We start from the raw sequence: 25,008 nt of genomic DNA, 5'->3' as shown, positions 1-25,008 counted from the left end.
GGTTTGCCCCGCCAAGTGGTAGCGGCATTTGGACACAATTGCATCGCAACAGACCGCTCCACCTGGGGGACTCCCGTATACCCCCTCGCTGGACCCCCATCAAGGGTAGTGAGGGAGGATGAGCCACCGGGGCAGTTTCTGGCAGTAAAAGGTGCCATCCATGACCCAGTGATCTCATCATGCACCTCCGGGAACAAAGGCACTGGGGTGGGGCCCTGAGAACCAGCGCGGGCCACCCCGAGAAACCAATCATCCAACCTTGAGGGTTCGGGACGCGGTGGAAGATTCCACTCGAGCCCGACTCTCTCGGCGGCCCGGGAAAGCATAGCCATCATTTCCGGGTCTGTATCCGGCACCGCTGGCCGCTCAGAGGGCGGCAACACTGACGGATCTTCATCCCCAGAAAAGTCTGGCCTCGGAAGAAACAGGTGGTATCCCCCGGGAGGATCCAGCCTGCTCTCTCGAGGGCTCCGCTGGCTTCGAAGTGCTGGTTGGTTCGGGCATCCCCTTCCTTGTAGGAGGGGAATTCCTCACCGTGACCGTGAGACCAGTCCGCAGAGGCAGCGATCGTGACCATCACCCGGTGCCAGGTAACGACCGCACCCAGAAACACACGGGGGGTAAGACATCTTTAAATAGACGCGTCTTCAAAAAGACGTTCCAATCGTGAAGCTCTTTTAGAATGGAAAATTGCTCTTTCAGTGTGCTGAACATTTAGAGTGCGTTCTTTCCTGGTTCTTTCACTGCATGATTCAGTCTATTAATATGCATTAAGAATGATCACATAATTCAAGATAAGGGGGCAGAAAATGTATATATTTATTTAATTTCATACAGTTAATATCACACGAAGAGTGTCGTTTTTTTTTTTTTTTTAAAGCATGGTTACAAATGTGATATTGATTTTATACAACAGTTCAATAATCAATAAGTTAATATCAAGAGACTTACGTTTTAGACACCATATTGGCTAATACTCTCTAAGCGAGATCCCAATTTCGTCAGTCATCCGACATGACGTCGAGAATGACCGACTGAAAGGGAACAGAATATAGATGTTCTAACCCAAAGCACACAAAACAAAGAAAGCAACAGAGACAGTTACTGTGTAACAGCTGAAAGTGACCAGGACACTTTGCACAAACAAAAAATACGTCTAAAAGTTTATATGCAGCATAATTTACAACCGATCTTCTATTGTATGTATTTGTGTGAGTGTGTGTATAATATATATTGGCCAAAAAGCATTTGAACACTTAATACTTTCTGAATGTCATTGCAGTAAATAAAACATTTATCAAGGCAATTGTCATTTGTACAAATGCTGCTTGAACTTTTCTCAGAAGCTTCATTTGTCTGAGCCATTTTTACAACGACTCTAAAAGGAACAGTTCATCTAAAAATGAAAACTTGCTGTACTGACACTCAGGCCATCCAAGAGGTAGATGAGTTTGTTTCTTCATCTGAAGTGGCTTTTTTTTCACCAGTGGATCCTCTGCAGTGAATGGGTGCCATCAGAATGAGAATCCAAACAGCTGATAAAAACATCACAATAATCCACACCACTCCAGTCAATGATTTAATGTCTTAAAGGGGTCCTTGATTATGGTTTCACTTTTTTTTTAACTTTAGTTAGTGTGTAATGTTGCTGTTTGAGCATAAACAACATCTGTATGATGCTATGACACTCAAAGTTCAATGCAAAGAGAGATATTTTATTTTAAAGAATTTGCTTTTTAAGGCCTACAACACATGGCTGGTAGGGACTACAACAAGCTTCTTCCTGGATTGGTGACATCACAAACCCTGCCCCGGGAACATGCAACAAAGGGGGTGAGGCCATGTTGGGCTACTTTTGAGAAGAGGAAGAGTTGTTGTAGTAGAGTGTTACTTACTGTTATAAATTAAATAATTACTCTACAAAAATGCTACAACGCAATCATGTATTCTGCTGTACTAAAGCTTTAATGAGGATAAAACCGTATATCAAAAGCTAACATAAACAGCAGTAGCATTTACAAATAACAGCGTATCTACAAAGTATGTGAAAACTACAAACAAAAAAACATACTATTCCGAAACGTCCTGTAAAAGCCGTGCTTGTACAGGTTCTGATCAGTTCTGCACATTTCACAGTGCACCTCATAAACACAATCAAGCCTTCGAAAATAGCTGATTCACCACCCCTTTAATGATGGACTTGTTTCTTACAAACATGCGGCTTTTCATTTCACAAGACATTAATTGATGGACTGGAGTTGTGCTGTGGACTCTTGAGATGCTTTTATCAGCTGTTTGGACTCTCATTCTGACGGCACCCATTCACTGCAGAGGATCCATTGATGAGCAAGTGATGGAATGCAAAATTTCTCCAAATCTGTTCTGATGTAGAAACAAACATTTAGATGGCCTGAGAGTGAGTAAATGTTCTTTTTTTGGGTGAACTATTCCTTTAATCGACTGGTGTTTTAGTTAAAACCTAGAAAATGTCTTTTTATTTTCTTTAGCTTTTAATGTGTGCTGGTGATATCTTCAAAATAAATGCCACTTGGTTTGATATTTTGTTATCTAATGCAATGACAATTTAAGTGTGCAAAGATTATTTAGGCCACTGTTACTAATGCTTTGACAAATGAAACTGTTTTCATCTCGCTTACAAAGCGAGTGGGCAAGAGAGAGGGGAGGTGAATGTAAACACAGGTGACATGGAAAGGACAAATGACATGGAAAAGTACCCCTGCCATCAGGGTAATTCACTGCATAATCTGTATCTTATTAACACATTTTATTTAATGTTGTTTTGATTCACATCAAAGCACTAAACGAGAAAGCACTCTCACCTGCATAATGAGTTAACCATTCTCGTGAGAGTGTAATGCTGAAATATTCATGTTCACAAATAAAAACTTCTCTTGAAAGTGTGAAATTAAATTTTTTATGGTTCTCTAGGGATCAAACAGCAAGTGATGCTTTTCAGAGACTGTTACTAAAAGGGAATGTTCACCCAAATATGACAATTTATCTTGTTTTCTATTGCAATTCGCTATTAAACAAGCAAGTACCAATGACATCAGTCACATCAAACCCAGCACTTGGTGATAAACAAGACTTTCCACAATACACTCTGAGAAAAAAACAGGTACAAAGCAGTCACTGGGGCAGTACATTAAGACTCAAAAGCTAAAATGTACATCATTGTACCTTATTTACCCCTAAATGGTACATATTAGTACTTCTTTAAAAAGGTACCACCACAGTGACAGTTTTGTATGTGTTTTTGTTCCCTGAGAGTGTTAAAAAAATAACTTTAAAAATATAGAACTGTATTCTTCATGATGATTTCAGTGTTGTTATTGTTAAATAAAATTAAATAATAAATCAATTAATTAATTCAAATGAAATTAAAATTAGTTTAATTGATATTGGCAACTTAATTTAATTGGTAACTGAAATAATGCTGAAATGAATGATAATTCTCAGATAAAACATATATAAACTTAAACAATATTTAAACTTAAACAAAATGTAGAAATGTGGCATTGGCAACTAACGCTTTGGGTAACGCATGTAACCATGGTTCCCCGAGAGGGAACTCGCGCTGCATCCTCTAGTGCAGTGTTTCCCAACCGGGGTGCCGCGGCACCCTGGGGTGCCATCTGTCGAGAGCAGCATCTATTATATAATATCCATTTCTGATGTCGCCAATAATTAGCGATGCACCGAAATTTCGGCCGCCGAAAATTAGTTCACCGCTCAGGTTTCACTTTCACGTGGTGTGACGCTCTGCGTATTATCCGCTCTATGTGTGTGCGCTCCGCTCAGTCGCTCCACTCGTATACCGTTCATGCGAATCGGAACAGCAAAGTCCACTCAGAAATTGAGCCGACAGGAAACATCGATGTAGTACAGTATTGTTTCTGTCTGCAATAGCCCTACTGTGTTGTAACATGGTGTGGTATATGGGCAACTCTGGTAAAGCTGCCCTCTCATTCATTGATCTGCTAACAGCTATGTTATGCTCATGTGTTCTGATAATAGTAGCTTTCTAGGACTAAACATTATTTGGATAATTGGTAAAAAAAAAAGTTAAATATCTTAACCCTACTGTTAGACCTACCTGAAAAACTAAAAAGCAATTTATTTAATTCGAAGGCCTGTCGTTATTTTTTATTTGTGCTATCTTTATTAATTTATTTTTGTTCTTATTTTATTACTGACTGCTTACTTGTCATTTTTTATTCAATTCAAAGTTTGAAATCAAGCTATCTCGTGCTACTGCACCAAAATTACCCCACTGTAAAATAAGTGAGCAAAAATTTGTGAGATAGCTAGTTATAATGGTAATTAAATAATGTTTACATATGTATAAAAGCCTACATTAAAATCTGTCATATAAATTGGTCTCTTCAATAGAAATTAGCCTACTGATTGCCACCATTGACGGATAAATTTTTTTTATAATATATTATATAATGCATATTATTCATTAATTTTATTCAACTTTTGGGGAGTCGCAGCACATGACATGAGGCTTTTCTTCAATATAATATCAGGACAGTTAATATTTTTTAACATTACGGCTTCCAAAAAATCTAAATGAATTTTAATTCCAAAATTAAAAACATGTTCATCACCAAAGAGCTGTATTCACAATATTGTATGTATGAATTGCATTTTTGATGCAGTTTTGAATAAATTAGTAGATCTGGACAAATAAATACCATTGATTACACCTTCACAGTACTGTGTGTGACCTCTGACCTTTAGGGCTGAGACAGGGGCCTTCCAGGTAGAAGACGCCCTTCAGCAGGGCGAGTTCCTGCAGGATGATGCCAAAGCTGTAGACGTCACCTTTTTGTGTCCCACACACAGGTGGGTTGTCAGCACGCAGAAGCTCGGGGGCTGTCCACAGCTTGCCTGTGAACGCAAAGATCAATGTTACATCTTCACACGCATGCAATCTGTATCTATGCGCTGCCACGGTACTCACGTGCATAGAGAGCGTGCATGTCCTCCAAGTTGTTCTCCTTGCGGAAACTTCCCAGGCCATAATCAGCGATCTTCAGCACGAAGCGGCTGTCCACCACGCAATTGGAAGACTTCAGGTTGCCGTGGGAGACAATGACGCTGTTGTGGAGGAACACCATTCCCTGAGTGGTGAAAAGATGACAGTCTTACAAAGACATCTGACAGCATCCATCGTATTTACCAACACCGAACCACGAAAATATTAAAGATTCTTTTGCAACTGCAATATGCTTTCTGGAGTCATAATTCGCCCGTCAGGGAATTGACATCCTCATAAACCATTACAAATAACACACGTCTCAAAACCACCCCAATAAAATGTCACTCATGAGCAAGCCTCAATTTAACAGAGAACTATATTTAAAAAAATGCAAAGCAGTGTGCTGCAGTAAAAGATTTATATTTTAGTAAGATATCTTTCCCTTTCCTTCCACTCCTGAGATTAAGAGCAGAAGAGTCTCTGATGTGAAACACTCACCTTAACAATGTCATTGATCAGAGAATAGCGAAACATCCAATCCAGCGTGATTCCTTCACTCTCCATGAGGTCCTAACAGGTCACACACACACACACACACACACACGGCTCATGAGGAAAGTCCATGTGGAGAGAAGAGTTGATGGGAATTAATTATATTCTCTCACATCATCCTGTCAGTTATGTGTTATTATATTTTCAAAGTTTATAGCTTAAGTGTGTAATTTTCTTGTTAAAATACTTCTTATCCTTGTTGAATGCGCAGAGACAACTCTAAGCCCATTGTAGACTGACTTTTAAGAGTGTAAACACGGTGGTGCTTTCAAAGATTGCTGTTTGTTTTAGCAATCTGACATAGCAACACTGGCTCAACCAATAGCATTAGTTTGGGGGCGGGGCTAGCCATTTTTGGTGCAAAGTCTTCTAGTGGAACATTCTTCCTAGGAAGTTGGAGTGAGAAGGTGATGTTCCCTTTTAACATAAAATTCAGCAAGATTTTTAACTCTACATCAACAAAACAATGAATAAAGTATGTGCATCAAACTTATTTTTGCTGTTTTGTTTTTATTAGATTTATGAAGGTGCTGTAAATTGAAATGGAATTGTATAACGCAATGGTATTTCGTACACGCAACTTAAATAGTATTATTGTAAATTGAAAAACAAAACAAAAACAATAATTAATTTAAACAAATTTACCATTAATACAAAGGCTGTGTCCATTGCCTCATGTTTTCTCACTGACACTCCCAACTCAGAAGTTTCCCACTCATAATTATGCCTTTATGGTAACGTTCATGTACTTCAACTTGTAAATAAGATATTTTTCTCCTAAAGTGACTGAATCTATCTATTTATTTATCTATCATGCTAAATTACGCTTTCTTTATTATGCTATTTCGTTTTATACTAAAAACTAAAGCTAAATCTTTTAAAAATCATGTATCATATATATATATAAATAAAGCATAACAAAGTTACTAAAATTTAAAGGGGACATCGGATGCCCATTTTCCACAAGTTGGTATGATTCTTTAGGGTCTTCATGAAATGTCTGCAACATACTTTGGTTAAAATTCCTCAGAGGCCGTGTAAACCAACACCCTTTTTACCTTGTCAAAAACAGCTCTGTTCACAGTGGCTTGTTTCGGTGGATGTCTCTTTAAATGCTAATGAGCTACTGCTTACCCCACCCCTCTCTTCCATGGGGCGTGTCGACACAAGACACATTCTTTTCATATTTTCTGTGCCGAAAGACACACAAGAAAACTAAATGCATAAAAAGCTAAAATAAGTGAAAATTTTATCTGATGTCCCCATTGAAATAAATTAAAGTGAATTGAAAAAGTGAAAATATAAAATGAATAGCTAATTGAAAATATGACTAAATACTAGCATATAAATAACACTCCGCTGAGCTAATCACACTGCATTTTGGGTTTGCCTTATGTGTGAAAGATACATGAATGCATCTCAAAGATACAAAGATGCAGTGCTGCTTTAGAAGAAGATATCCTAGAAGGCAGCATAATTATTTATGTCAGAATTATGTCTTGAAATGTTGTCTAAGACGGTAGAAGAAGCAAGTGGTAAAGATTATTTTCGCATTTGTGAGCATTTATGTTTTTATACATTTAAAAATCAAACAAACAAAAAAAAGTTTAAAGAATTATTTCATACTTAATCTTCTGTATTTATTTATTAGTTTGTTTGTGCATGCAGTGAAAATGCTGGCAAGGTAAATCAAAATTTGAATCCTTATTGTTAAGCCCTGCTTGGTGAAACAAAAAGGGTGGCATAAACACAAGCCGTCTATTAATACATCCATGCAGGTGCAGTAACTGAGAGCAGTGGTGTGCATGAGTTTTCACCTGCAAGCTTCCTCGAGGACAGTACTCAGTAAGGATACAGATGTTGGGTGGGTCGATACAAGCGCCGATAAAGCGTGTCAGGTGTTCATTCTGTACATCACGCATCTATAATAGGAGCAGAAAAGAGCAAAAGGGAAAAGAGGAGGGAGAACAGCATGAGGACAAAGAGAGAGAGCTGTTTAGTCTCTCTTTTCCATCAGTCCCCGGCTATTAATACCTCCCAGGACATCATATAAAGTTAATTAAGGCACCTGGCAAAAAGCACAAAATGGCATGGACACACACTTACATGCTTGAGTTCAAACAGCACTCTCCTGGTGAGCTCGATGCGTTTCTTGTTGACATACTTAATGGCTGTTATGTTTCCCTGGAAAAAGAGGCATCAACGCACATTAGTTTCAGGCTGATTGCTATCGTGGGCTTGGCAAAGAGCTGGAGGGCGGATAAAAAAAAAAAAAGCCCCACCATTTAAGAGAAGAAAAGTGCAACATAATGTGTTAATTAAGCACCATCCTAATTAATGGGGGAAATGATGACATGTGGACATGAATAGCGCTCATCCTCAGGGGTTCTGCTTAATTGGAGAGGAACTACATCCGATGAAGAATGGGTCCATTAGCCAGGGCACGCCAATGGTATTGTGGGAGATCTAAAGATGGACCCTTCCATTATTTGACACTTCTGCTGCTAGGCAGGATATGTCATTTATTTACATGCAAAACGGCACATTGCCTGCAGCAGAATCACACAACCCACAGAAATAAAATGAAAGGGCAGAATGGTAATTAATACACAACAGATATGGAAGTGGGCGGGGCTTAGTAGACCAGATATTTTCTCTAATTGGTCAGAATGAATCTAAATAATAACGTACTGTTTTGACTCTATTTTCAATTCAACCCTTGTGAAAAAGAAGTCCAATTTTAGTTTATATCAAAAGCAATTAGTTGAACTTTAGAGTGCTTTTTGACCCAGTTAAGTGGGACTTAAGTACATCTTTATATGTATTTTCATAATTACTTCTATTGTCTTTGAAATATGGTTAAAGTGCATTGCCGAATTCACTGACAAACATTTTTGTTAAACTAAAATATTATTTAATTTCTACTGAAACTTGTATGCCATATATTTAAATACATATTTGTAATTACACATTTGTAGTGATGAAGTTGCAATTTGGTACATTTAAAATATATTATACCACTAATTACATGTTATATCACTTTTTGAGCAAAGACTTTAAAACGAAATGACCTAAACTGTCATAAATCTTTAATGCTCAAGTCAGACTTATGTTTGGTGTCTTTTTAAAGAAGACACCTGGCAGATTATTGTCGAAGTGAAAAAAAGTGAAAGTTATATATTTACATTTATTATTATGAAAAATGCACAAAAACACTATTTCTAAATTTGATATGAAATAGATATTTTGCAAAACTTGTTTTACTCTAAACCTGCATAAAATTCAAAGCCATAAATCTAAACAAGTTGTGTTCCAAATTTGAGGTTGATATCTTAAAAATGAGCTCTCAGTAAGCTTTTGAGCGCAGTACCAATTGTTTCCACTGGATGAAATTGGTTTCACATTCATTTCCAAAGCGGTCACAAGTGTGAATAATTTTGTGTGTGTGTGTGTGTGTGTGTGTTCACATAGCAAGTTTCGTACCATTCTGACGAAGTAAAAAAATGTAACACGCTTCTTTTTAACAAGGCTAATGAAGTGGCAACTACAATTTTACTTAAAAACGTCTCCAATAAAAGACAAAAAACATCCTGAGATTCAAAGTGGAGTGGAGGGGCTGTCAAGCTCCCTCTTGAGGAAGGAAACATAGGGAACATGGGCCAGGGCCCATCCACCCCTCACCACCAAACCTTTAATACCTTGTAATAGCCAGTCTTGGCATATATCTGGAAGTTTCCCTCCATAGTCAGCAGTGAGCCGTAGTTAGAGCCTCTCTGTGTGTGGAAGGATGAATAAGACATGAGCAGGTTTACTCAAACGATAGGGAACTATTGGAAATGACAGTGTGTGTGTGTGTGTGTGTGTGTGTGTTTCCCCTCACCAATGACATGGTGAGTTTGCTGCAGGCTCTGCGCAGCACCTTCTCCATGTTACTCCACTGGATGTCCTCCCAGTGCACACGCCACAGCTGAGCGGTCAACTCATTCTCCAGCTTCAGCTTCCTGACGCCGCCGAGTGACGGACAGAGAAAGAGACCGAGGGAGAAAGAAAGAAGAGGATAAATAAGCAGAGGAGAGGGACAATGAGAGATGGGATGCAACTGGGAAAAACATCAGATGAAAAATTGTTATAAACAAATGAGAAGGAGAACAACATTTATGTGGCATAAATGTTAAATATGACAATCAAAGTGTCACTGTCGGCACTGGGATACAGTGTACTGAATGTGTACTAACAATGTTGCTTAATAATTCATTTCTGTAACAGCTTTCAAATGGCACATGTAATACCAGATAAAATATCCTTGAGAGGAAAATAACTTAAGAAAGTTTTATAATTAACATTTGCATGATTATTATCAAATAATGACTGAGGCATGCAAATAGTACAGAGCAAAACAAACAATCTTATTTTCCGTACATAGTTGGATTACTCTACAATTGCTGTGCGGTTTCTATCTAAACATGTAATTCATCAATCAACATGTGCAACTTACCATGGTATATTAATTAATTGATCTAATTCACAAATTTTCATTCTCATTTCACACAAGGCCACACTAAATACCTGGAGAATATTAAAAATGAATATAATTTTCCATTGAGAGAATGCCTCTTTTGTCAGTGGTGTTACGTGTTGAGCCCTTATTATACAAAATGCCCCTTTAAAAAATAGAATTTGAACCATTTCAATATATTTTAAAGACATTTACCAATAAATATAACTTTAAAAAAAAGTTGTACTTAATATTAATTCGTGAAATTAAACCTGGAGTTTTGTGGCAGAAACTCAATTTTATGCAATCTCCATGTGTCTCCCATGTCAAGACATGGCTTGTCAAGACATCTCAGGGACTTTTTAATAACAAGGCAACTTATTAAAACATATATAATTTTCTATATAGGAAATGTGTACATTGCAGCTGGACTTTTTGTCATTTGAAACTGAGCAACAGCATCTGCCAGAGCAACCTGTTGGAGAATTTGCTATTCGTCACAGAAAAAGAAGATCATCGGTGCACAGATATATGACAGTCTAAAGAAGCGCTCTCCAACTCAACCCCATCTCACAGAATAACATAACTACTTTACAAGATGACGATTTCTTATGAACAAAAGTATACAATTAGAATAAAAGCATGACATCCAACCCCTAAACCGTCAGTGGGGCACAAGCAGATCATATGAAACGTACAAATGAGACTGTAAACAAATTCATACCAATTAGCCACCAATTCTCCAAAATGTGTAAAATAGCTACAAATTGCCATGAGAGCCTGTTGTTCAACTTTAATGTGAGTGCGAGATATCTGAAGGGATGACATAATCTACTTGATTGATATACCATCTGTGTCTTTGGATTATGCTTCAGAATGACAATAACACTGTTGTTATTTCCACTGTTAGTCACTACCATATGTCCTAGGCTAGGAATCGTAATTAAATCTCTTGATATCCTGCCTCAATGAATATAATTTACTGGCTTTATGGAGTTCTTGATCATTTTCTGTTAGCCCATCAGATAAAATAGATAAAATTGGGTAAAACGTGAAACTAACTTTTAATATCTAAGTAAAACCCAGCTAGGTGTAAGCTGAATGGGGCTCTCCACCAGTAATAATGCATCATAATGTGTAATAAATTTTTTTTATAACTGAGCAATTTATATGATGGCAGCATATGCAGGTCATCACTCTGAACTGATAGCATCATATTCTACGTGCTAGCTACGAAAACTCTGAAAGTGCTAATAAATGTAAATAGAAACATGCATAACACATTAAAAAAACAGTTTTTATTGAAATGTTAAAATAGCTCTCTTATAATCTCATGCAAGTATTATGAAAAATAATTGCAATTAAATAAAAATTAAATTACTGTTATAGAATCTACATCATATTTGGAGAACAGCTGAAAATGTGACTTTTTAATAAAGCACAACCACCACTGGCTGCAATTCTTGGCATGAACTTAATAGAAATCATATGCATTTCATTGTCATTGGATACATGGTCACATATGGTAGTGAAAGTGATGAAGTCATGGAGACGTAGACTGAGGTGCTATATCTTTCTCTGTCGTGGTCTGGCAGTAAGTTCCCTAATTAAAAATCAGGAACAGATAGAGGAGGAGAAAAGCAGAAAGAAAGACAGACAGACAGAGAGATATAATATCAGACCCAAATCGCCCAAAGCTCGATATTTGCACACCTGACATGTAGTGTTACATCATGTCTAATAATCAAAGTTTGATTAAAGCGCTCTAGTTTTGTCGCTCGCTGTCAGTATAGACATTGTGTTTATCTGCATGGGTTTCAACTGACCTGTATATGAAGACTGTGACGGTTACGATGATGATAAAAATGAAGCACACCACTATGGAGATCATCTGGTGCATGGTGACCGTCTCTGAGGAACAAAACCAAGAACACACATCTCCACACATCTGAATTTCATGAGAGATCACACAGACAGCAGTAAGATAATCAGACCTGCTGAAATCATTTCATACATATAATTTTATTCTGACCTCTTCTTTTTCTTTCTCTGCCACAGATGTCAGTGTTTGAAATCTGCTTCAAAGAGAACTTCATGAAACTGACAAAACCCCAAATGCACGATGAGGTCAAAATACACCAATTTTTCATGACAAAGGACTAAATTTAATCAGATTCCTACTACTGAATATATGCAGTACATTTTCATGTTTTCATCATGCGTGTCCTTACATTCATATTGAAGATGATATTAGCATTTTTAACGCAATATCTCTAATGCAAGATACCAAAAGGTTGGGGTCAGTACATTTATTTATTTATTTTTTTTAAAGATTAATACTTTTATTCAGCAAGAACAAATTAAATGACAGTAAAGACAGTGACAGTAAATCCACTTTGTTATTCTGTGATTCTGAGCATTCGCCATGGTCTTGCCTGAGTTTCCTGCCTTGTTGCTTGTTTGGATTGCTTTCCTGTATTTTGACCTGTTGCCTGTATTTTGGATTACGTTTCTGGATTGTGAACTTTTCATGACAAAGGACTAAATTTAATCAGATGGGTCATTCCTACTACTGAATATATGCAGTACATTTTCATGTTTTCATCATGCGTGTCCTTACATTCATATTGAAGATGATATTAGCATTTTTAACGCAATATCTCTAATGCAAGATACCAAAAGGTTGGGGTCAGTACATTTATTTATTTATTTTTTTTAAAGATTAATACTTTTATTCAGCAAGAACAAATTAAATGACAGTAAAGACAGTGACAGTAAATCCACTTTGTTATTCTGTGATTCTGAGCATTCGCCATGGTCTTGCCTGAGTTTCCTGCCTTGTTGCTTGTTTGGATTGCTTTCCTGTATTTTGACCTGTTGCCTGTATTTTGGATTACGTTTCTGGATTGTGAAGGGTCAATTTCATTCCTTTTTAATCCTTTATAAAAGCTAGTTCATCAATGCTATCATCAACGAGGAAGGGACAAAATCCCAGAAGTATTAAATATTAGATTTGATGAATTCTGTTATGTTTTGTGCTATTCGTTAGTTTCCTCCTTCAATCTTTAATAAATTACAGAATTTGGTATAGTTAGCTAATTTACTACAAAATTTACTTCAAGCTGACAGCCCTGTGTAAACCAATGGTTTACTTTAGCTCTTAATTTCTCTCCTGTTAATTTTCTTAAAGGGGTCATATGATGCGATTTCAAGTTTTCCTTTCTCTTTGGAGTGTTACAACTCTTGGTGCATAAAGACGATCTGTAAAGTTGCAAAGACTAAAGTCTCAAATCCAAAGAGATATTCTTTATAAAAGCTAAGAGTCAACCACGCCTACCTAAAACGGCTCAATCTAACACGCCCCCACATGTCTACGTAACTATGTGGAAATATTAGCATAATGCCGCCCAAATGTGCACGCAAAGAAAGAAGGCGTGGTTTCAGGAACAGCAGTAGTGTTGATGCAGCATGTCAGGGAGACGCTGTGTGATTCAGTGCGAAAGCAAAAGCACTTTATTTGGCCTTCCGAAAGTAGATGCAATTAGGAATCATTGGTTAAGATTTATTTACAACAGAACAGCACAACCCAGATGTTCGAATTTGTGCAACGCATTTTATGGACGACAGTTTTTTGAACCTAGAAGAGTACAAGGCTGGCTGTGCACAAAGGCTATTTCTAAAAAAAAAAAGGGTCAATTACGACTTTGCTATGACAATCTCGCGCTTCTGAATAAGCGACGGTAAGTATGTTTTGTTATTAGTTTAAGTATTTGCTATTGACGCTTCAAATGCAGAGTTCTGCGCAGCGCAGAGTAACGTGCCGTGTTTGCGTGTGTGTGAGGAGAACAGGGTCACATCACAGGAGAGTGAACAGCCTGTCAGAAATCATAGCACGTCAGCCTTAACAGCGGCCATAATTAATCAAGTTCTAGTTAATCTGATGTGCCAGAGCTTTAAAGGAACACTCCACTATTTTTGAAAATAGGCTAATTTTTCAACTCCCCTAGAGTTAAACAGTTGAGTTTTACCGTTTTCGAATCCATTCAGCCGATCTCTGGGTCTGGCGGTAGCACTTTTAGCTGTAGCTTAGCATAGATCATTGAATCTGATTAGACGGTCTTAGTACACGATGTAACTACAGAAGAGTCAAGTTTTAAATAGGAAAAATATTGAAACTCTTTGGTCATTTTTGAGCGAGATGCTAACGGTCTAATCAGATTCAATGATCTATGCTAAGCTACAGCTAAAAGTGCTACCGCCAGACCCAGAGATCGGCTGAATGGATTCGAAAACGGTAAAACTCAACTGTTTAACTCTAGGGGAGTTGGAAAATGAGCCTATTTTCAAAAATAGTGGAGTGTTCCTTTAACAGAGCATATTTCAGTCTGCCTGTTGTACATAAAGACATGTAAACACAAGCATATTAATTTTTAAAAGTTAAAATGGTTCCGCATAACAGGAATAACCCATTTTGAATATGTCTTTTCATTCTTTGAGGATCATTTTCAGGTGATGAGTTTCTCACATGCTCTCACAAAATTTATCAACTGCTGTGTGCTATTTTTTTTGGATCTGTTATTAACCTAAATTTAATTAAGAAACATTACAGAACTACATTAAAACAACATGAAACGTGCCTTGATTTAATTATTACATTAATCATTAACTAACTAATCAAGTGTTTTATCTTGCTTACACATACGTATTTTTGCATATATATTAACTGGTCACTACAATCTTCATTTCATAAAGTACAGATTGTACTTTAAAACAATACACTGAATTATAATGAGAAAAGTTATTCAACACTTTCTACTTCTATATATAATGTATGCAAATGTACACTTAATATATTCTGGAAAATATTAATAAGTGAAGAATAATGTACAGTCAGTCAGTCATTGTCACAAAATATATGCCAACAGTATTAAAATAAAACTAAAATGAATTGGCTGACTGTATATTGTTTTTCTTATTGAAAGACTACTTATAAATGCAAGGACATGAACTATTGATTTGAGTCTAATTTATTTTATTACGTGGGAAGATATGTCTGGGAATATGATTTTGGCTGAATATAGTGGAGTCTGGTGTCTTTTCATACAGGTCGATTATAATATGAGTTAGATAGGGCTACACTCACTTGCCAGACAGGCAGGGTTGTCATTTTTGAAGCCACACAGTGGGATATCTGGAGGCGGACTTCCCTTCAGCCAGTACACCTTCATCCCTGGCTCCGGAATCATCCGCTTCTGACTGCCATTATACACGGACACAATCTAGGACATACAGCCATCATTTCAGCAGCGGTGAGATTGGTTTAGCCAGTAATGTATTTTAAATGTGAAGAGGTATATACAGTATATGATCAGATGAAGGCCTCTGTACCTGATAAACTCCTGTACCCGTGTCGGTCATGTCCCATAGAGCAAAGTCAATCTCCCGATCGCCATTCTCATCCAGTTGAACGAGTCCAGTAACCCCTTTGAAGATTAGAAAACAAACATTAGGTCAGATGTTCATTAAAAAAAGCCAGTGTGTCAGGCTGTGCATCGCAGACTCCCAAACTGAATTGTCATTTCAGCAGTAAAACTTTCCCTTGGGAAAAAGAAGTATCCTTCTGCATACTTTAAAAAAAAGGTATCCTGTAAAAAATGAGTTTTCTTCAAAATCCCACTTTTAATTCAGTGTGTTATTTGCAGTTTCTTTGAAATTGTTTCTACTCCAAATATTATCAATGTATTTACATAAATAATGTACTTTAAAATAATATACTTAAGTGGGAACTAAATGTAATGTTTTCAGACACTTGATGCTTGTTTTGACCCACTACAGTAGGACTTAAGTACATCTTTATATGAAATTTCATAAATACTTCTCTTGCCTTTGAAATATAGTTAAGATGTACTGCTCAATGTATTGACAAGCATTTATGAAAAACTAAAATATATACTGTAATATATATATATGAAACTTCCATGACAGGTATTTAAATATATTTCTAATTGCTCATTTGTAATTATTAAAATTGCTAATTATTACATTTAAAATATATTTACTTAAATGTAATAAATAACACATTACACTCTTAAAAATAAAGGTGCTTCAAAAGGTTCTTCAAGCGATGCCATAGAAGAACCATTTTTGGTTCCACAAAGAACCATTCAGTCAAAGGTTCTTTAAAGAACCATCTCTTTCTTACCTTTTTATAATCTGAAGAACCTTCTTTCGCCACAAAGAACCTTTTGTGAAACAGAAAGGTTCTTCAGATGTTAAAGGTTCTTTATGGAACCATTTAGAAAAAAAGGTTCTTCTATGGCATCGTGAAGCACCTTTATTTTTAAGAGTGTACAATACAATTGTAACATGTATGCTTTGTCTGTCTGTCTGCCTATCATTTGACCTAGGTTCTTGTTTGTTTCTTCTGATTGCTTTCATTAGTCATTCCTGGTGTTAACTAATTAACTCATTAGTTACATTTTTACATTATTACAAAGTGCAGTTTTTAAGGCCACATCCACACAGCCAGAGCGATCTTTTTTTCCCCTTGTTCTAAAAAACAATTCCATAAACACGGCGTTGTCTCAAAAAATATCTGCGTGCACACGAAACCACTGAAACCGACTCAAAACGATGTAGTATACATGCCAGACCAGTAAGTGGCGCTGTAATTCTGCCACAGAGATACACTAAAAACTGAGGTTTCAGGCTCCCAAAACGCTGGATCCGTCTGGACGAAACGCTGATACGATACAAAATTTTTTACGTATACAGCTAAACGCGTCTCCATGTGGACTGGCTCTAAGTGTGTTAAGAAACATAGCTATGAAAGTAAACTCCACTTACACTTAAGTGGCCTTTCATTTAATTCTATTATCTGCTATTTTTTTTTAAATATACTTTTAAGTGTACATTCTAAACAATTAAGTACACCACATTTTCACATGGGTTGTATTGAGCATTTGGCCTTAATTTGCACTGGCACTTCATTAATCATTCATCATGTAACAGTTTAAATATCATTGATGGATGAACACAAGGCTAACGCAGTCAGCAGCAGATGCACAGCACCTGTAGGAAAAAAAAGTCTTGGCCAAACCACACAGGGGAAACAAGGCTAAAAGATAATCACACCTCATTTATCCAGTAGATTTTCCCATTATTGATGCAGTAAGCACTGAGCAAGCACACTACGCTTTTTGCCAGTAATGGGACTCTTTCCAGGCACTCCGCATTATTGGCAAACTGACTGTGCTTTTCTGACGCCTGGCACTGAGCCTAGCACACCTGAGCTCTGCTAACCCATGCAGAGACATTCAATAGGCTGTGATTTAACAAGCCATGGCCAATTTCTCTTGACTTATGTTCCACAGTACACCCCCCCCCCCCCAACAAATGGCTTTTTTCTTACAATTCAGACTTTGTTTCTCAGAATTGAGAGTTTCCATCGCACAATTCTGACTATTTCCCCCAAATTTTTAGACACCTGACCAGACCAAATACACTTGCAGAGAAATAGTAGGAATTGTGAGATGTAAAAAAACTAACAAAATCAGAACTACAAGATATAAACTCAGAATTCTAAGTAAAAAAAAAAAATCAGAACTGTGAGATATAAACTCAAAATTCTGAATAAAAAAATTAGAATCAAGATGTAAACTCAAAATTCTGTGAAAAAAGATAAAATTATGAGCTGTACTGTAATCTCAGAATTCTGAGGATGTAAACTCAAAATTCATAATAAAAAAATTAGAAATGTGGGATTTAAACTCAGAATTCTGAGTAATAAATCAGAATTGCGAGATGTACTGTGTAATCTCAGAATTCTGAGGATGTAAACTCAAAATTCATAATAAAACAATTAGAGTTGCAAGATTTCTAAGTAAAAGATTTCAGAATTCTAAGCAAAAAAAGACAGAATTGTGGGATGTAAACTCAGAATTCTGTCAGTATTGTGAGATTTTAGTCACTTATCAGAAAATAGAAGCTTTTAGCATTAGATCTAGAGGTCTTTTTGGGTGGAATGTTTTTCTCCTCAGAAAAAACAAAAATGCAAATTAGAAGTGTGTGTGTGTGTGTGTGTGTGTGTATAAAATAAACTGGCCACTGAATGTTCTTTGATGTGTTTGGTCCATCTGCTATGGTCTACTACCTCAAGCTCTTCCCAACAGCCCCTCTGATTATGAACACAGGTCTGCTGTCCTGCACCATATCCAACACTCAGACACTCTACGCCACCACAGGACGTTGATTCAATAAAATCCCTAAATATGGCATGAGCCATGTAAAACTCACCACCACAATGCACGGGTTTCTGTGTGGTTGCCAGGGTGGTGTTATGTGATTTATAGCTCTAGGTTAGTGGTTTTCAACTAGAACACCTCAGCAAGCTTGCAAGGTTTGCAAAAGTTGTCAATTAAAATGCAAAAAAAGCACAAAAAAAAAAGTACATCAAGAACATATGATGATATTTCGCAGTATGCTGAAAATGCATTGAAAATGAGCTCTCACTTAGACAGTTTTAGTTTTCACGGCAATATAGAGATCTGCACAGACTGATTTTCCTCTACTGCTGTAGTTTCATTCCTCATGCACTTCAGATTTTACTGAGTATGGATGTCCCTGCATATAATGAATCTGTTCTTGCATGGTCCTGCTTCATTTTGATCCTGTTACTGCCAGGTCATAGAAGCAGAGAACTCAGAAATGTGTTTTATATGGAATATTAATAAAATAACTCCTGACCGCAGAATTTGGTCCCATGTGTCTATCAGTCAGTTCTACTGTGCAGCCCAAGCAAACAATATATGTATGAAAAAATACGTAGAAAAACAGATAACGTCCTGGCAGAAAATTATCTGTACAATTTCTGTTAAGTTTACAGACGATACCTTTAACTTTAAAACACTTCACAATGCAAGGCATAATTCAAAATACGGGTAAAACACCTGTTAAAAACCTATACGGAGAATTCATTTATGACATATTTTACAGACTTTTCTTAGAGTGTGCACTTTATTTATTTTAATTGTTTAACACTGTTATTTTCAGACAAAAAAACTCACAATAAAAAAAGAGTTATTCTAATAAACTTTTATTTTTTACCATTATCAGGCTTGTGCTGACCCTTTTCGCCCTGATTTCATTCTATTCTATCTGTATATATATATATATACACATATACAGTATATATAAATTATATAAAAATATACTGTGCAAACTGATGTAATATTTTTAGACACTTAATACCAATTAAATGAATATTTACTAAAATGTAAATTTACATTGATTTAAAATGTACTTTTAAGTAAATATTTAATTTTGAGCATAAAGTGCACTTTTTAAAAGTGCACTTAAGTATGTTAAGAAGCAGTCATGAAAGTGAACTCTCTTTAAGTACAATTAAGTGATCTTTTATATCATTAACATTATTTTATCTACAAGTACAGTGTTTTTTAATATACTTTTATGATGTAAAGTACACTACAAGTGCACATTTAATACAATCCAGTGTACTTCTTTTTCACAAAGAAAGATTACATTCTAATGGATGCACTTAAATTAATAAATCACCCAAACATTAAAATTCTGTTATTTACTGACCCTCATGTTGTGAAATAATAATAATAATAATAATAATAATAATAATAATAATAAAATATTCACATAGATCTTTCCATACAACAACAGTTTATAGTGACCAAAGGCTGTCAAGCTTCACAAGACAAAAACGCTTCATTAAATGAAAATTCTGTCAAAAACTACGCCTCGCTCACGGTTTTTAAAATAAATGTTTGCAGGTTTGGCATCATTAAGTTATGAGACACTCAAGAGCCTATGGCATTTGATGTTACTGATGCCTAATAAGCACTGAAGCTGATTTGGAAGAAAGATCTATGTGAATAGTATTTAAAAAATGTGTCCCATGGAAAAATACAGCATTTTTGGAACAACATGAGAATGAGTAAATACTACATTTCATTTTTGGACAAACTATTGCACATTAAAAATAACAGAATTTGTGATGGAACTTGGCTGATTCACAACAGTCTGATTCTAGTTATAAGAGTCTTTAGAGAGTTGCTATTCCTGAAATCTTTTACCCCATGTGGCGTTCCCCTGGTATACTTTCTAATGTCCATGTCAAATTGGTTTGAAAGGGCTTGAATGCATAATGACTACATGTATTTTGTCGAGCTGCTGACTCTTTCAACTCATGAAGTTGAAATGTGTGTCATGAGTCCGGTGAGTATCGCTTTCGGTGTCAGCAGGGTGGAGAATTAATTTTACTGCCTTGGTTTGTTGATACTGATCAATACTGCTCACTGTGGGAAGTGAGACCGAGACAGACTACAGACTACAGACTACAGTGAAGATGAGCAAGACCTGTTAATGGAATAGAGATAAAAACGGAGCGGCTTGGAAAACACAATAAAGACAGAACCGGCCAAGACTGCGATATGAAATCAATACTAAATAAAGAGATTCAAAGACAGCGTTTTGTCTAGAGAGACTCTTTTAAACTAGATGTCATGAATGCACATCGTTCTCTGCAGTAATGGTGATTTGGGCTCCCATGGTCCCAGTGGAGAGCCAGGTTCAGCCAGCAGTATAGAGTTTCATCCCTGTCACGGCACCATACGCTTTCTATTTGAGCCACACTAATAGGCTGCCAATATAGAGTGTGTGTGTGCATGCGTGTATGTGAGTTAAGTGGGGGTACGTGCATGTGTGCATGCTCAGATGTGTTTGTCTCTCCAATCGAGGCCATAGTTCCCTCCCTCCTCAATATATGAGCTGGAGCATACCTGTTTTTGCAGCATCAAATTGAATGAATGAGAAAAGTGGTTACTTGAGCCTACAACAGTGTTTACTCTTTGAAATAGCCCCTTTAGTTAGACTGATTTCAGAGGAAAACATCTTTTTATAATGTTATAACTATGTAATTAGACATGAGTGTTAGCATTAGTTTGACAGACTCCCTCTTGCGCAAAGTGACGGGAGAAAAAAGCAATGCTGCCGTGACTGGCATGGCCTTTTTCCTTAAATTTCAGCTCTAATTAGCTTGGTATTTACAAATAACAGCAGTGAAGTAACAGGGAAATGATATGCGGGATTTGTTGTTTCTAAAAAAAACAAGGAGCTTACTTTCAGAAAAAAAAATGAGCGCAGGCTAAATGAATGAATGTAAATGTTCATTCATTTAAAAAAGGAAAACTTTTATACAATATAAATGCAATGTAACTGACGAATGTGAGATTATGGTAAAAAATGGCAATGGCAAAATAAATTAAATAGAAATGTATGATCATTAAAAATGTCTGTGTTAAAATTTGTCAGGAATTAGGAAATACAGCACAATAATTTCACAAGTAAACATTTCACAAACTGGATGATAAATCGTATTTTATCATGATTTCTGCTTCTCTAGATTAATTAAGCATAACCATCTGCAGTCATTTCTGCTGGTTATTTATCCTGAAAACATTTCATTTTCATTTGACATTCACATGATCTTGAACTGGCAACAAGCCTCCATAAGCTTTTATACTTGCGGTTGCCTGATGTCAAGTGTTTCAATCCCACATTCAGAGCTTTTATCTTACATTTTCTGCCAAATGTTTTAATTAATCCAAACCTGGCAACTATACGTGCATGTGCACTTTCTGTATTTGAGAAAAAAGCACTGATGAAAAAAAATCAACAAACATGTAAGCTGGAGTTTTGTCATCTCTATTGAGATATTCTGCTCAAATGAAAGTGTCATACAGCCAGTCTGTGCTCCTTCTAAATCTGCAACTGAACCTCTTAATAAATCCAAACATACATTTTGAAGATATTGTTTGCAATTGTGGTTGCTGAATAAATGCATGCAACCTTTTTGCCATAATACAAAGTCATTTTTATTGTTGTTGTTGAGAAAAAAAAAACGTTAAAATTAAAATAAACTTAGAAAATATTAAAAATTATTTAAAAAAACAAAAAAAGAACACTTCTGAGCACATTCTGAGCAAACTTTCAAAATTCAGCTCATTATAAAAATCCAACAACAGAATTAGCATTTTTCTAAATAATCAATTTTGACATCAAAATGTAAATGGATGCAATAAATACTCACACTAAACACATTGATGCTATTAACCTGCAAAGTGGAATCTAAGTATGTTGGGACTTAATCAAATTATGACTTTTCCCAATAAAACACATTTATAGGATAATACACATTTTTTTGGCTGTATTTGGTGCAAGATCATGAAAATAAATACACTCACCATAAAGAGTAAACCTTTTTCACCAAGTGTTTCCCTTTATGACATGTTTTTAATAGGATGTTCCCTTGGTAATCAAAAACACAACACATGCTTGCAAGTTTGAACATGTGGGATTATGTGGTGCATGAAAATCCTACTATAACAGGACACAAGAACTTCATATTGCCACCAGAGGGATTGCGGACAACTGCTGAATCATGGGAAGAGGGTTATAGAATATTCAGATATTTTGCTTGGGCGTGGGAATGGACCAAGTGGGGTCTTCTCATATCAATATGATATCATATAAAAAACATAAACATTTCTAAATCAATATTCTTCCCACTCTGACCAAAATATATCCCATTAGTCCGTTCACATGATCTGCATGATGGGAAATGCAGGTCTAAACGCAAGTAACGTGTCCCATTGCCCTCCACATTAAGGTTGCTAGGTGGCAATAAGAAAGTGAAAATTGTGAAAGCAATGATATGAAGCAATGAAAGCAATACTTATGATACTAAATATGTCCAGTAATTACAGGCTGTGCTTCCAAAGGGGTCAAAGTGGAAACAGTTTAAACTTTATGTTGCAACACCTTGTCTGGTTTTAATGGTTTTATTACATTTTAATAATTAAAAAGGATTTCTAATCAAATTAAGTCATAAAATGATTGTTTAAAAATGTATACAATAATCGAGCTATATGAATTGTGTTTTTAATTCTATGTTGTCTGTTCTTCTGGAATGTGTGTTTTATGATTTAATATAAAATTATTATCAAACATGTTGGTAATAAAAGGAATGCATAAATATTAACACTTTAATTAATCTTTTAAAATGATATTAAATGATTTTTTTAACAAGTCCTTTCATTGTTTGTTTTTGGACAAACAGATTAAATGAAAACATGGATGGAAAATGTGATATTTTTTAATATTCCAAAAATAATGTTTAATAAACTATTAATGCTATTTTTATTGGTACTTTGAGAAGTACATCTTACGGCACATTTGCATTATATTTCTGTCATTATTTCTTTAAGTTAAAGTCAACGTTTATTTTGGCAAGTTGTTGTAAAGACCTTAGAGCTTCTGTGTTCAAAAGACATGTTGAAATGCTTGTTAAGATAATTTTTACATCCACTAATCCATATCACGATTTGATGCACAGTACAACCCTACTTTTGATTTATTCATCCACATTTTGTCACATTCCGTTACATTCCTCATTATACAGTAAATTACATTCCGCAATTCCATCTGCATTTTCCAAATCATAGTGTCCTGAATTTAATACACTGAGGAACATTGACAGCGATTATGTGAGAAGGTCTTCACAGATGGATCGACTTCAAACCAGTGAGAAAGTTATAGTCAATATCTTTTTCTTATTTTGTAACCAAAGCAACTTACAAAAGCATTGACTCTTTACCGGGTATCCAATACAAAGCAAGAGCTCAGACAAGGTCAGAACTGATGGTTGGCGGTTGGTAGAGAGTCTGTAAGAATGAGCAGACAGACAGATTTGGGATCTCAATTGTTTAAAAGCAAATGATTTTGAGTCCTCAGTCAATATCAAGTGGATTTGATTGCCTGTTATAAGAACTTCCCAGCACGACGGCTCCTCACACTGTCGATAACGTTTGCCGGCTTGCGAACATACTCTGTCAATAACGCTCCTTGCGGAGTCAAAAATAGTTGTTTTATAGAGAATGGCTCTGAGCTTAGTGGCTTCTCGTGTGTAACTATTCTCAATGGTGCTTTTGAGAAAGCATGAAAAGCTTCTACTACTGTATATGAGATACTTGTCACGGTAAGATTTGCTAAACTTATAAGAGTCAAAATAATATTGGCTTTTACCTATTCTAAACGAAAGGATTTCAGGAAAACATGTTTGCATAAATTGCATAAAGAAAACGAAGTAGATTTTTAGGCCCAACGTTATTTATTTATGTATGCATTGTGACATTCATTTCATTACAATTTAAATAACTGCATTACCATAATGCCTCAAACATTTACTTTTTCAAATTCCTATTTTAGAGGCAATTCTAATTAGATTAGATACTATGGTGTAAACAATGAATTATAACAAAACTATAGCACTGTCATGGTTGTGTGAGGAGGAAGGCGACAGCTGGTGCAAACCAAACGCTCAGTTTAATATCAAAAAAGGCAGAAGGACAATGGGAAACACAACGTAGAATAATGGTGACCGGACAAACAAAGACTGAACAGACTGGGGCTTAAATACAAGACAAACGGGGAGACTTCCGGGTTTAAGATGGAGTAAGACATGAGTTTTGTAGCTCCGCTGATTTTCACTCAAATTTCATTAAAACAAGACAACATAAAGCTAATTATTGCTCTCGAACCCTTAATAGTGTGACAAACGTTCAAAATCAATCGTAATTTTCTTGCTTAAATGCCGTCAAAGAAACAAGGAAAGAAAGATGTCGCTGAGGGAGAAAGTGCGGCCGAGACCGCGGGCTCGATGGAAGAGGCCAGCTCAACAGCAAGTAATTTTTTGTTATGCCATTTGTTAAAATTTAAATTTGTTTGCATTTTTTAAAAAAAAAGTGTAATTACAATGGACTTTCTGTCAAAATTTCTAATAAAATATTTAAACATAAATACAAGACAAACGAGGGTAATTAACTAGACACCCCCCACCCCCCCAAAAAGAAAAAAAAACAAAAAA

The 25,008-nt window shown here is 36.0% G+C and overlaps 1 protein-coding gene across 1 annotated transcript in view; it reads right to left on the bottom strand.

The window, feature by feature from the left end:
- npr1a (natriuretic peptide receptor 1a) overlaps nucleotides 1-25,008 on the bottom strand; it is a 50,596-nt gene that overhangs the window by 10,498 nt on the left and 15,090 nt on the right. The window contains exons 2-11 of the mRNA XM_016286018.1: nucleotides 15,444-15,538; nucleotides 15,199-15,334; nucleotides 11,882-11,966; nucleotides 9,441-9,561; nucleotides 9,259-9,333; nucleotides 7,667-7,744; nucleotides 7,378-7,482; nucleotides 5,507-5,578; nucleotides 4,991-5,150; nucleotides 4,762-4,917 (exon numbers count right to left, since the gene is read on the bottom strand). Of these exons, the coding sequence (XP_016141504.1) occupies nucleotides 4,762-4,917; nucleotides 4,991-5,150; nucleotides 5,507-5,578; nucleotides 7,378-7,482; nucleotides 7,667-7,744; nucleotides 9,259-9,333; nucleotides 9,441-9,561; nucleotides 11,882-11,966; nucleotides 15,199-15,334; nucleotides 15,444-15,538 (1,083 nt within the window). The remainder of the gene's footprint in view (nucleotides 1-4,761; nucleotides 4,918-4,990; nucleotides 5,151-5,506; nucleotides 5,579-7,377; nucleotides 7,483-7,666; nucleotides 7,745-9,258; nucleotides 9,334-9,440; nucleotides 9,562-11,881; nucleotides 11,967-15,198; nucleotides 15,335-15,443; nucleotides 15,539-25,008) is intronic.

This window comes from Sinocyclocheilus grahami, unplaced genomic scaffold, assembly GCF_001515645.1.
Source record: "Sinocyclocheilus grahami isolate Dianchi unplaced genomic scaffold, SAMN03320097.WGS_v1.1 scaffold205.1, whole genome shotgun sequence".
Classification (NCBI taxonomy): Eukaryota; Metazoa; Chordata; class Actinopteri; order Cypriniformes; family Cyprinidae; genus Sinocyclocheilus; species Sinocyclocheilus grahami.
The sequence above is the reverse complement of the archived record's forward strand: the minus strand, read 5'-3'. Positions and strand labels throughout refer to the sequence as shown.